The sequence below is a fragment of the Littorina saxatilis genome, linkage group LG4 (genome assembly GCF_037325665.1).
Source record: "Littorina saxatilis isolate snail1 linkage group LG4, US_GU_Lsax_2.0, whole genome shotgun sequence".
Classification (NCBI taxonomy): domain Eukaryota; kingdom Metazoa; phylum Mollusca; class Gastropoda; order Littorinimorpha; family Littorinidae; genus Littorina; species Littorina saxatilis.
The window spans coordinates 44,241,923-44,255,787 of record NC_090248.1 but is presented as its reverse complement, the minus strand read 5'-3'; the positions used below and the strand labels follow the sequence as shown (position 1 = coordinate 44,255,787).

Genomic DNA, 13,865 nt, shown 5'->3' with positions numbered 1-13,865 from the left:
TGCCTGCACCTCCATTGAGCACGGCGTTAGTTGCTGATCCATCGGTGTATACATGGATCCACGCCTCTTTTGGGTACTGTTCGTCGATCAGGGCTAAGGTGAGTGCCTGTCGAGCTGTGTCATTCTGATCTTCTCCTGAGGTAACATGTGGAACACTGGTGCAGATCTGGATGCCTGGTTTCTCTGTTGCCTTGGGGGTTTCCTCTTCTTCTTGAGTCAGAGGTAGAGTGTTCTGTGGAAGGACTTCCCTGTACTGTCGAGAAAGTCTCTTGCTCTCGTGTACAAAACTGCTCCGTTTAAGCCGGTTCTTGGTGAGGTTGCTCAGTCTGTGCTTCATGGGGTGGTCGGGTAGGCACTTGAGCTTCTCGGCCTGTACCATAGTCTTGGCTTCTCTTCTCTGACAGAGGGGTTGGATGGTGGTAAGCTTCTCCATTTCCTTGATGGGCGTGGATTTCATTGCACCGGTGATGAGTCGGAGGGCCTGGTTTTGCACACGGTCAAGGGTCTGCAGGTTTGTCTTGGCTGAGGTTGACCACGCTGTGGAGCCGTACTCGAGGTGGGGTCTGATTGTTCCCTGGTATACTGTCTTCAGTATCTTCTCGTTCGCTCCCCAGGTGGTACCTGCCAGCTTCCTGAGTATGGCTAGCTTGCGCCGGGCCTTTGTCTCTGCCTGTGCAATGTGTGGTTTCCAGGTCTGCCGTTGCTTCTTCATCCTCTCTCAGAGGAGTTCCACCAAGCCTAATGGTTCCGGCTTTCTGCTTTGGCGACAGTGTGAATAGGGTGGTGGAGGATTTCTCCTTGTTGATGGAGACGCACCAATCTTCTGCCCATGCGTTCAGCCTATCTGCCGCTTGCTGCATTCTGTAGGTGGCAGTACTTGCGTGCTCCTCCTTGCACCAGATCACAAGGTCGTCTGCGTAGAGAGCAGCTTTGATCCCCTTGGGCATCTCAGACACCAGATCGTCGATGAAGAGAAGGAAGAGTGTGGGGGAGAGGACTCCGCCCTGAGGGACGCCATGACGAAGGAGGAACTTCTTGCTTTTGGTCTGGTCGACGTTAACTCTTGCCCTGCGGTTATAGAGGTAAGAGCGAATCCACTGGTACATGTTGCTGGACACGCCTTTCCTCAGCAGTTTTACAAGGAGTCCATCTTTCCAGACCTTGTCAAAGGCCTTCTGAAGATCTATCCAGGTGACGAAGACCAGCTTCTGTTCCTGAAAGGCATCTTCAACTTCTTGCGCCAGGTAAGTGACCTGATCTTCAGTGCTGCGGAACTGTCGGAATCCAGCTTGTTCAGGGGCGAGGAGGTTCCTGGATTCCAGGTACCACCTGAGGCGCTCGTTCACAATTCTCTCCAGGGTCTTCACAATACAGCTGGTGAGGCTGATTGGGCGATAGCTGGTGGCCTTCTTTGGATCCTTCCCTTTTTTTAAGATGGGGATCATGATCGCTTCTCGCCAGAGTTGTGGTAGCGATCCTTCTTGCCAGCTGCTGTTGAAGACCTCGAGTAGCTTGTTCTCTGCTGCACTACCAAGGTGGGTTAGCATCTCGTTGGTGATGCCGTCTGGGCCAGGGGACTTCTTCGCCTTTGACTTTTTCAGAGCTGAGTGCAGCTCGTGGAGTGTGAGTGGTTGACTCATGGCGTCCACTGTCGACTGTCTGGCAGGTCTCTCTCTTTTCTCTCTTCTTGCTTCTCTCTGTTTCTCGGGGCTAACATGGAGGTTGCTCTCAGCTGCATAGCTTTCAGCAAATTGGTTGGCAGCATGCTTTCCAGTTAGCACCTTCCCGTTCTCTTCTAATGTGATCTTTCCTCTGCTGGTGTTCTCATCATTCAACTGCTTGGTGAGCCTCCAGAGCTTTCTGCCATCCTTCTCAAGGTTCAGAGAGCTTGTTTTCTCTTGCCAGCTTCTCCGTCTTGCCTGTAGCTTCTTTTTGAGAAATTTGGCTTTGGCTTCCTGGAGGCGGATGTTGTTGTTTTGTGACGGGTTGACTTCTGCTTCCCTTCTGGCGTCTGCCAGATCATCATCCAGTTCCTGCAATTCATTGCTCCAGTAGGGCTTATAGTCTCTCCTGGCACCCCTGGGAATGGACTCACGCGCTGCTCTGAGGATGCTCATGTTGAAGTCCTTCGCCACCATGTTGATGTCTCGACCCTCGACTCTGATGTCTTTGGTGAGTTCGCTGGTGCGGTGTCTAAAGAGGAACCAGTTCGCTCTTTTGTAGTTCCACCGAGGGAAGGAAGCTTCAGTGCAGGACTCCATGCCCAGGGTCAAAAAGACTGGCCGATGGTCACTTCCACCTAGCTGTTCTCCGACCTCTCTGCTGGTTAGCTGGTGCATGTCTTCCGTGCAGAAGGCTAGGTCAGGAGTTGATGTAGTGTGCCATCTTCTGGAGTAGAATGTAGGGCAGTCAAAGGGGCTGTTCAAAAGGATGAGACCTTTGTCGTCCTGCCAGTTCTCCACCTCTTCTCCTCTCCGATCCAGGTGGTCATATCCCCAACTCTGTGAATGACTGTTGAAGTCACCCACCACGATGAAGTTGGAGGCCTTTGCGGGGATCGTGTCAAGGGCGAGGTGTCTATCATTGGGGCAGTAGAAGTTGACAAGATGGAATTCTGATGTCTTCGTCTGGATTCGAATCACCTGATATTCGGAGTCCTCCATGTGCGTTTCTATCAAACAGGCATTGATGTTGTTCCTGATGAGGGTCAGGATTCCTCCTTTGCTTCGGTCTGTTCTGTCGGACCTAAGGCATTGGTAGCCTCTCACTTTGAAGGACTTTTGGGGTGTCAGGTGCGTCTCCTGAATACAGCAGATGTTGATGTTCTTCTCATGCAGGATATGCTCCAACTCTGTCTTCTTGTTCAGGATACTTTCTGCGTTCCAGTGCATGACCTGGAAAGGTCGCTGCTGACTGGGTTTCTTCCTGGTTGTGGTGGTGCCAGTCACTTTCCTCCCGCGTCCCCTGGCGTGACAAGACGGACGGGAGGGACCTCCAGTAGTTGGGGCTGGGTCCCTTTGAGGCATGGGACCCGACGCTGCTCCACCCTGGGGGGTCCTCAATGGGCGAGCGCCATTTCCATCTGTGCTGGTTGATTGTGTCATCATTTGCGTAAGTGCGTGTACCCGTGGTTTGTTAGAATGCGCCGTGCGGCCCGGGTCCTCCGTCTTCAGCATTCGGGGTTTTCTGTCGGGGTTACCTCACCCTTAGCTCATGGCCCGTACGTCCTACCCTGAGAGCACAGGGGGGAGGATTTTCCGGGATCCCACCCGGAGCCAGTTTGGTCCGCGGCCGCAAGCGGCTGATCTCCATATCTGAAGACCGTTCCCCTATCCGCCACCCGGGGACGCGCTGGGTTGGGGGTGGTCGCCCCACTGAAAATCCCACACTGGGTTAAGAAAGATCAGCCTGTCCCAGTGCAAAGTTGACACGACTAGCTTGCTTCTCAGTTGTGTAATTTCTTGATTCTTTCCTGTTTTTCTCGGGGGGGGGGGGGGGGGGGGTGGTTGTGTGTTGGTTTTATTCTAGTTTGCTCTCTGAGAGTGTTTATGTTGTTACTACAATTGCATGCAAAAGGTTGCATGTATTTTCCACACTGTATGTATTTTTTCTTTTGTTTATTTGTTTGTTTCTTTCTTTTTAAGTGATTTGAAATACATTGTAGTCTGTTGTTTATTTATTAATTTCTTTGTTTGTGTTTGTCTATGTTTCATGAGTTATTTTGTTTATTTATGTGTATTTATTTATTATCTTCATTTTATAATGGTTTTGTTTTTTGTGTGCTATAGTCCATCCATAGTTGTTTGACTTCATTACAGTTTTGCTAGTGAGACATTATATTTTACATCTTTTATGTCAGTGTCTGAAAAGTGTCATCGATAATGTGTATTAAATGCTAACCTTCTTTCATAAAACCATTGTAAAATTTCTATTGGCTATATGATTTTGATTTTGAATCTTGATCTTGGTATCGGTCACCATTTTTCACAGGATGATGGTTGGCTTAGAACTAGTCAGCTGAACAAGATGTGCTCTCTCCAGAAGAATTATAATAATGTCCTTGCTTGTTCTCATGTTTGTTCATTACTTACCACACTTTATTTTGAAATAGAAAAAAAAAAGTACTGTATTCAAATATGACGTTGTTTTGTGTGCATTTATTTGCCAGAATTTTTATATTGTAAACTCTGTACTGTAACACAAGAAGGTAAATTGCTAAATACCATTAAAAAAGCAAAGTTTGTTCATTTTGAACTGTGGTGATTTTCGAAACTCAATCTTTCAATGATATCAGATGTTAATTTTGTTACATTCAGTGATTCACTGCGTGCATACAAGAAAACAAAAAAGAAAGAAAACAGAAAAGGGATTGGAGAAAAAGAAGGAAATTAAATAAAAAAAATGAAGGGACATGAAAGAAATGAATGAAGTAAAAGCAAACTGATTTCTCTTTCAATCAATTGTTTTAGTGGAGGATGAAGACCAGCCTGACCTCAAGGACCTTCTAAAGAAGAAGAAGCGAGTTTTCGAAGCGCCGCGAGCGCAAAACTACTACCATGTGGAGTACTACCTCATTCCAGGGGAGGACGAACTGATGAAGACAGATATCGTCACTTACGGAATGGCGGCCAAACTCTACATGGAGAGACACGATGCGAGAGTAATTAAGACGTGGCAGGATGGAGAGCTTACCTGGATTGCTTGGGCTCACAGGTGAGAAATAAATTAGATCTGGATGTCAGAATTTTGTAAGCATGTGGATTAGATCTAGATGTTAGATTAGTGAATCACTTGGGTTCACATATGAGAGTGACATTAGATTTAGATTTCAGAATTTTGTTAGCTTGTTAGAAAGAGATAGTGAATCACTTGGGTTCACAGACGAGAGTGAGATTAGATTTAGATGTCTGAATTTTGGTCAAAAAGAAATAATGAATGGCTTGGGCTCATGGGTGAGATTAGACCTTGATGTAAGAATAGTGAATTAAATGGGGTCACATAATTTATTATAAGAAAGAGATTAGATATGGATGTCCGAATGTTGTTAGCATGTCAGAAAGAGATAATGAATCGCTTTGGCTCATATGTGAGAATGAGGTTAGATCTGGATGTCAGAATTTGTTAGCATGTGAAAAAGGGAAAGTGAATTGATTGGGCTCACAGGTGTGACTGAGATTAGATCTAGATGTCAACATTTTATAAGTGTGTGTGTGAGAAATAGACAGCACAACTGTTCCTTGCTTGCATTTTTGTTGGGGAAGGGGCAAGTTAAAAATAGCCAGGGCAGATCGCGGGAATCATTTGACTTCCAACAGCTTTGAGCGAGCCTGCTGCTGTGTTATCTCTGCTGGAGGGGGGGGAGAGGAGAGGATGGGTGCTAAAAATAGCTAAGGCCAACAACAACAAAATAGTCTGTTTACGGTATCCCGACTGACCCTATTTTTTCCCGCGTCCCTAGACTTTTTTTTGGCATTTGGGAAAATAAAGAGAAAAAAAAGGTCTTTGTTTTATTGGCAAAATAACATGTTTTTTTTTGGGGGGGGGGGGAAATCCCGACCTACCGACCGTATTGTTTTTGCCTATGTTACCGTAAACAGACTTCTTTTTTTTTTTTTGCCTAAGCCTGCCTGCAGCTAAAGAGGCAGAAGTGAAGCCCTGGAAATCTTTGCGACAGGGAATCGCATGGGCTCACAGGTGAAAATCAAACTGACCATGTTTTGTGTGTACTGCTGGGTGCAGTCACTCGATGACAGTGACGAAAGAGATGCTGCTGAAGCTGTACAACCACACCCTGGAGCTGAGAGTGTGGGACACAAAGGACAAGTGTTCAACCCGCGCTCGCTTCGACCGGCCCAAGGCTTTCCGCCTCCCCCAACCCAAACCAGGTGAGACCTTATTCATATACAGTGGAACCCCCCCCCCCCCCCCCCCCCCCTTGAAAACCTCCAAAAATCTTTTTAAGAAGTTAAGGTTTGAGAGAAATTCAAGTTTTACGCCCTCACGGCAAAGCCATTAGGGGCATGCTCCTGGTTTTAACCCGACTTTAGATGAGATACACAAGTGTGTGTTTAGGTGGTATCAGCCATCTGCACGTATGGCAGAATGAACAAGGTCTTTCACGTTTTTCATTTTGTTTTGGTGTTAGCCCTGCATATGGAAGCCTGAGCATAAGTGATGATGATATCTTGGACTTCAATTTGTAATATGTCTACACCTGTTTTACCTGTACCGAACCGACCGCCACCAATCTGAGAAATTCAGCTTATAATGAGAAGGATAAGATTTCATATACAGTAAAACCTGAGTCTAGCGGACCCTTGTTGTAACGGCCACCTGCTACATACGGACAGTTTATCATGGCACGAACACGATTTCAACAATAACTAACCTTTAACGGGCGGACACCTGCCACTTACGGACGCGGACACGATTTTTCGGACCGTAGGAAGTGTAAACACTGTCACAAACGGACACAACGTACATAAAAACGCAACTTCGAAAACTCGACTGTTATGCAGACAGTGCTCGGCAGCCGTAGCCGTAGCACAAATGGTTGTTGATTGGTTGTCCTGTCCCTTTTCTGACCAATCAGTGGCTTGTTTAGATGGAGACCCAATTTCGCTCACTCACTTTCGCTTTTCCGCATTGTGGATACAGTCACAATCAAAAGCAACAGTAGACTACTGTGTTTGAAAATGGAATCTCCAGCAGGAAAAAGAAAAGCGTTGACTTTAGAGCAGCGTGTCGCTGCCTTGAAAAAACTAGATAGCGGCCAATCATGCCAAGATGTGGCGAAGGAGATGGGATGTGGTAAAACACAGATCGCGAGGATCAAATCGGAAAAAGAAGACGTGATGATCTCTCTCTCTTTGTAAGCAATCGTTCGAAGGAAACAATAGTTAACACAGCTAAATTTTTGTTCCATGCATTTATGCTGAGACTAGAAAAACTGAATGAAACAAGAGCTGACCCAATTTGGTCGAGACACACTGCGGAATTTCCCGTTGAATGACTGATGAAGAGTCAGCTATTTTTAGCTTTGTGACGTCCGACTTGCGTAAGTTTGATGCACAGTGTGTGTAGGGAACGGGTTAGGTGGGGGGGGGGGGGGGGGGGGGTGGGTGGGGGGATGTTGTTGTTGTTGTTGTTGTTTGCTACATGTATCATTTGTTTACTCACATTTTCAGTGAGTCTCATGTTCAATCCAATAAATACATACTACAGGACTGACAAAAAGTGTCTTGTTCATTTTACGTGCTCTTTGTAAAATATTGCCCCGGCCCCTCCACCTGTGAAGAAGGGACACCTGTCTAATAGGGACACTATTACCATTCCCCAAGGGTGTCCGTTAGAGACAGGTTTTACTGTAGTCCTGTGAGGTTACCCTCATTAAATTTGAGCTGCTTTCTCACTAGAAGGAGGGGTTCTTAAAATGAGAGTACATTTTCAGAGGTTCTGAACAGACATTCTGAGAAAACAAGGCCCTGAAAGGGAGAGAATCTTACATTTAGGGGGTCTTAAAAAGCGGCTTCCACTCTGTACCTGTATCGTTGATTGTCTGCTTCTTCTTCTGCGTTCGTGGGCTGAAACTCCCACGTACACTACGTGCTTTTTGCACGAGTGGAATTTTATGTGTATGACCGTTTTTACCCCGCCATTTAGGCAGCCATACTCCGCTTTCGGGGGAAGCATGCTGGGTATTTTCGTGTTTCTATAACCCACCGAACTCTGACATGGATTACAGGATCTTTTTCGTGCGCACTTGGTCTTGTGTTTGCGTGTACACACGGGGGTGTTCGGACACCGAGGAGAGTCTGCACACAAAGTTGACTCTGAGAAATAAATCTCTCGCCGAACTTGGGGACGAACTCACGCTGACAGCGGCCAACTGGATACAAATCCAGCGCGCTACCGACTGAGCTATATCCCCGCCCACGTTGATTGTCTTACAGGTGAGAGTTCTGAGGATGTGGGGGGCGTGAAGGCCATGGTGACGAAGCAGCTGGCAGGGTTCAGCAAGATGCAGTCTCCTAAGGGCAACGCTATGCGGCCTCTGCCCCAGAGGTGCGCCTACCCTAGGGCTGACACTAAGAAAAGAGGTAAGTCTCATCAGCTTTAACTCTAAAATAACTCTGACAGTGTGTCAATGGGCTGTGCAATATGCCTTGCACACCTTAAGATATTGTGGCAAATACTGACGCTGACAAATAGACAATTTTCGGATATAACTCCGTTGGGTTTGTATGGCTGACGAATAAATTCACACGTTTCCTGTCCCCATGAGAGCTTGTTGCTCACTGGTGTGTCAGTGCAAATTAAACAAAATTGCAATAACCACAGTAAGAATTCCGCTCCTGAAAACTTTTACAATGATTATCCCCTTCAACTCTAGTCAAGATTAACAGCAATTCTGTTTTCAGCGTAGCAATAGGGTCCGATATTTAGACGAGACAAGTATAATGCCGACGAGTCGAAGACGAGTCGCATTATACTTGTTCGAGTCTAAATATCGGACCCTATTGCTACGCTAAAAATACAATAGCGATTAAATAGCTGTTCTGACCTTGATTTGTTGTTCCAAACTTACAAAATGACAGTTTTTGCGTCGATGCGTTGATCTCAGGTTTTGATAGCAGACGCCGTTTCTTATGCGCATTAGTTTTGCGCAGGCGCCACACTGACTTTAGAAAAAAACTCGATTTGACAACAAACACAGCTGTTAATCAGCTTTTTATTAGTTCATTCGTGTACAACAAAAAGATGTTTGAGTTTTTTTAATTTTGAACAAGACTACTTATGAAGAAGACCAAAACACAACTAGAAACAACTGAAGAACTAGGATGCAACAAGGGGAGGAGAAGAGAACAGCTAATCCGTACAACGCGAGCAGACGGCAGCGAAGTTTTCAGTTTGGGTGAATGGCATTTATACTTGTCTCGTCATGAAGCGAATTTTTCAACCTCAGTTATAAACGACTACATGAATGTTAGTGCCATGGGTTGTACATCAAAACTTCAGAGGGGAAGTGGGGTATTTAGTGTGGAGTTACGAGATAAGAAAAGCCGAATGCGAAAGTTTGTGTCAGTCGGCAACTGAGCTCACACAGGCACACAAAAACGGCTGTTCCGTTTTACTCCCCTGTTTGTACTACATCTTTCCATTTGGGGCATTTTGTGGTGTTTAGGGACAGAAAATAATTGGTTTAGTCCTGTTTTATCGGGAAGTTAGCAGAAAAGGGTATGCTATCGACATTTGTAAAGCTGAAAAACATTCCCGAGAAAAAATTCAAGTTGTCAGTGTATACTCTTGTTGATTGAAACATCGTGTGGTACAGATGGGTAAACCGGAACCATGCGTCTTTGTTATTGCCAATATGCTTTTGGATATTGGCAAAAATGGCTGACTTCCGTAGCATTATGCTTTGATGATCGGAAGAGACCATCCAATCACAGCCCCCGAATTCCCCCACGTGTCCATCAGAATAGCTATATAGTTTTATATGAAATCTTCAGGTACTAGCTATGCATGCATCTGTTTCGCTGGAGGAGGCTTTAAACAAAATCATCCGTCAAATGTGTTACGGAGCAGGTAAAAGGAAATACATTTCCTCAAGCTTACTTTCGTTATTTGCTGATATTGTCGGTTTTTCTTAACAAACTTTGTTGTTGTTGTCGTTTCAGCCCCAACAGCCGTAACTCCAGGTGCCCCCACCCAGTCAAATCCTGATTTCGCAAAAGGCACCAAGACTCTGGTTGCTGTCCCAAATAAAGCTGCAACAGGACAGCAGGGCAGGTAAGACTAAGAACTTTGCTAATATCCTCTATTTTCTTTCTTCTTCTGCGTTCATGGGCTGAAACTCCCAAGTACCTTTTTTTTTTTTTTGCATGAGTAGATTTTAATGTGTATGACGTTTTTTTACCCCGCCATTTAGGCGGCCGTACTCCGCTTTTGGGGGAAGGATGCTGGGTATTTTTGTGTTTCTATAACCCATCAAACTCTGACATGGATTACAGGATCTTTTCTGGGCGCGCTTATTGGTCTTTCGCTTGCGTGTGCACACGAAGGGGGATAAGTTAGCAGGTCTGCACATAAGTTGACCTGGGAGATTGGAAAAATATCCACCCTTAGCCTGCCAGGCACAGCCGGGATTCGAACACGCGACCTTCCTCATTGGAGGCTGACATCTTATGCATGATTGTGGACATTGACGAAAACACACTTGCATTTACAGAGATGTACTGATCAGCTTATGCTTATAAACCTCTCTCTCTCTCTCTCTCTGTCTCTCTCTCTCTCTGTCTCTCTCTCTCTCTCTCTCTCTTAGTCTCTCTCTCTGTCTCTCTCTCTCTCTCTCTCTCTCTCTCTCTCTCTCTCTCTCTCTCTCTCTCTCTCTCGGCACACTTTCATTCACCCACTCGCGGATTAACACGCACAGCGCCTTTTTCAAACAAGTGCGCAATATTTTCCACATATTATTATGCAATCTTCCTAAAGGAATGTACTGACCTAATTTGCTGTATTATTTTAGACTGTTTTATTCCTGAAAGTATGACTATCATCTCAAATGATGCTCTTTTTTCTTTTTCTATGCGCTGACTTTTCTCTATGCCTCTGTCAAACGGTTTCATTCCTGTAAGTATGACTAATCTGAAATGATGCTCTTTCTTCTTTTTCTATGCACTGACCTTTCTCTATGCATGCCTCTGTCAAATTGTGTTTCTCTCCTTGTGTCCATCTACCAACATTGTTCAGGGGTGGGACTTTTCCGCGAATCCGCGGATTTCCGCGGACACAACTTACGAATTCCGCTGGAGTAATCTATTTTTCCGCGTCCCATTTCATCACAGTATCTATAACTTGTTGACTGAATGATATGGAGAGAAGTGAAGATGGAACAGAACACTGGAGGCTTGAGAGTTAAATTGTGCTGACTGAAAACTCCTGATAACTAATACTATAAGTCATGTTGAGCCTCAATGCATTGGGGCGTCACTTGGATCATACTATTGCCAGTATTGGATTATGGATACATGGTTCATTACGTAAATATGCACCATTACAATGTTACCATTGTTGTGTGAAAGTGTTTTTTATGTTTGGTTGGGATTTTTTATTTGGGTGGGTGGAGAATGTCTTTTTTACCTGATCCAAACTAGTTGAATTTTAGTCTCAAAATGCACCAGATTGCACAGATTATAATGTACCATTTAAAAAAAATCGGGGGAGAATGCTCCCGAACCCCTCTAGAAAAAGGGGATTTCCTCTTTTTTCATCACAAGAGAGTCCCACCCCTGATTGTTACCAGTGACAGTTAAATAATATTGTAATTCAATCAAGTTGGCGTTTTAATGAAACAGATCCTGTGATTGGTCAGAATGCCCCAACTCATTAAAAAATTACCGGTTATTGATTGTCGATGTACACTCGCTAAAAAAAACATCAACAACCTGCTGGTGAGGCACATTGATACAACCTCAATTAGTCTCGGTTAGCTTTGAGGGTCATTTTATAAGTAGGAAATATGAAAGCAAAGGAAATACCGAGACCATAAGTTATGCGAAGTGATGACGTTGAATACGTGACGTAAGTTGATGCATGAATTCTTCCGGATTACGTCAGTCAATTCCAAAGATCGCTTTGTGATGAAAAGAATTTGTTTTAGAGTTTGCTGTCCAGAGACCCGTCAAAAAAGAAGGGAAAATGTATGTGAAAGAAAACAAAACAGGAGCAGAATGATTAGATAGGAATACAGAGACATATTTCTTGGGACTTGACCCTTGCAGGTAGGTGGACTGGAAGTAGTGTGTGAACGGAACAGAACCAATTCTGTCTGTTTACAACCGCATGAAAGCAGGAAAGAGATCGTCGTCAGATTGAATTACAATAACTTTAACATGCTTCCATTTGAAACTTCTCTGCTTCGCTCCGTCAGGCTTCAGTTAGCTTTGGTCGGGCATCAATCCATGATGACACACACACAAACGCGTGCACACACACACACACACACACACACACACACACACACACACACACACACACACAAACGCACACACACAAACATGATACAATCAAATTAATACAGTGAAATAAAACACTATCCCAGAGCCCGACAAATATCAACAGTTCTATCTTATCTTCTGACTTGCAGGACCTTCAGCCGACTTGGACGTCTTGCAGGCGCCGAGCGACCCACGCAGTCTGCTGGAGGTAAGGAGTCTAAAACTTCCAAGGGTTCCGTCGCCTCCAGTGACAACTTGCAGACTCTGGCCATCCCCAAACCCCCTCCCCCTCGATCCAGCGCCGCCACGTCTGCCAAATCCGTCCACACCCCCTCCCCACTTCCTTCCCGTTCCTACCTGCGCTCGGGGGAGTCCGAGGGTGAGTTAGGCTGTGTGGTTATACTAAAACGTGTGCAGTGTTCCCCTAGCTGCCTTGGTTTGCGGTTCGCTTGTGACCAGCACCGTTTGCTGTAGAGAAACCTGTGGCTATACTGAAACGTGTGCAGTGTTCCCCTAGCTGCCTTGGTTTGCGGTTCGCTTGTGACCAGCACCGTTTGCTGTAGAGAAACCTGTGGCTATACTGAAACGTGTGCAGTGTTCCCCTAGCTGCCTTGAATTGCGGTTCGCTTGTGGCCAGCATCTTTTGCTGTAGAGAAACGTTGTGTGGTTTTATTGAAACGTGTGCAGTGTTCCCCTAGCAGCCTTGAATTGCGGTTCGCTTGTGGCCAGCATCTTTTGCTGTAAAGAAACGTTGTGTGGTTTTATTGAAACGTGTTCAGTGTTCCCCTAGCTGCCATGGTTTGCGGTTCCTTTGTGACCAGCACCGTTTGCTATGAAGAAACGCTGTTACAGTGTGTCGTGCTAATGTACAGTATGTGTTTTCGGGTGGGCAACAACGCGTGCTAAAGACAGGTAATGTAGCGGAGTGTGGCTTTTATGGTACTGCAGTTTATGTATTTGCTAGTACAATCTGCCATAGAGAAGCTCAGGTGCAGCTTTTTTTGTGTGAGCTGATCAAATAATTTGTTTGAAGAGTGTGTAGTTGGTTTGCTGTGTTTCATAATTAGATCACTGTCGTGTGTGGTGATGTCATTAGCACAACTGTTTTTCTGTTTTACTACTACAGAGAGGATTATATAGCAGAACAACATAGTTCAAGTGGAGTGAAAATATTAAATGGAGATACAGTAGCAGTTGAGATAAAATAGAAAGTGTTCAATGTAGCATCTGTAAGCAGGCAGAACAACAGCATCAAGAGTTCCGTTCATGATCAAAATTACATTTGAGACGATAGGTAGCTGCCGTTGCGTTATTTGCCTTATTTATTTCTTGCAAACCAATCCCTTTTCCACTCCCATCACGACCTCCCTCCGTCCAAGCGCTTACCCTCTTGCAACAGTACAGTGCCAGTCTGTCTGGTTTATCTGATATAAATACAAATAATTTCTTATAGTATGGAAGTGGTGATGATTTTTATTGTTGTTGGTTGTTTTATTGTTCTTGTTTGTTGTGAAATGATGTACTTTTCACAACAAATGTGTTTCTCCTAGATTTGTGGTGGTATGGTGCACGTCTGTTTATGGGTTAGACCAAGATGCAGTAGCTGATTGAGCGTGTGTGTGTGTACGTGTGTGCATGCATGCATGCATGCGTGTGTGTGTGTGTATGTGTGTTTGTGTGTGTGTGTGTGTGCGCAACATGTCTGAGAATATGTTTTTACCATTCATATACCTGCAGTTTTCATTTGTGCACGAGTGTTGGTGTTTCTCAAGTTATGTCTTTTTGTGATAAAGGAGTATTTGAAGTGCCACTTTGTACCTTGTAGTGTTTATATTAAATCGTTTTATACAAACTGTAAAACTCCTA

General features: G+C 44.9%; 1 protein-coding gene across 5 annotated transcripts in view; it reads left to right on the top strand.

The window, feature by feature from the left end:
- The window catches only part of LOC138964837 (uncharacterized), a 51,009-nt gene that overhangs the window by 7,177 nt on the left and 29,967 nt on the right, over positions 1-13,865 (top strand). For 4 of the 5 annotated variants that reach the window (XM_070336881.1, XM_070336882.1, XM_070336884.1 and 1 more), the window contains 5 exons: positions 4,470-4,713; positions 5,740-5,885; positions 7,953-8,099; positions 9,681-9,792; positions 12,149-12,207. In XM_070336881.1, coding sequence (XP_070192982.1) covers positions 4,470-4,713; positions 5,740-5,885; positions 7,953-8,099; positions 9,681-9,792; positions 12,149-12,207 — 708 coding nt within the window. The remainder of the gene's footprint in view (positions 1-4,469; positions 4,714-5,739; positions 5,886-7,952; positions 8,100-9,680; positions 9,793-12,148; positions 12,208-13,865) is intronic. The other variant, XM_070336883.1, reaches the window with a different exon arrangement.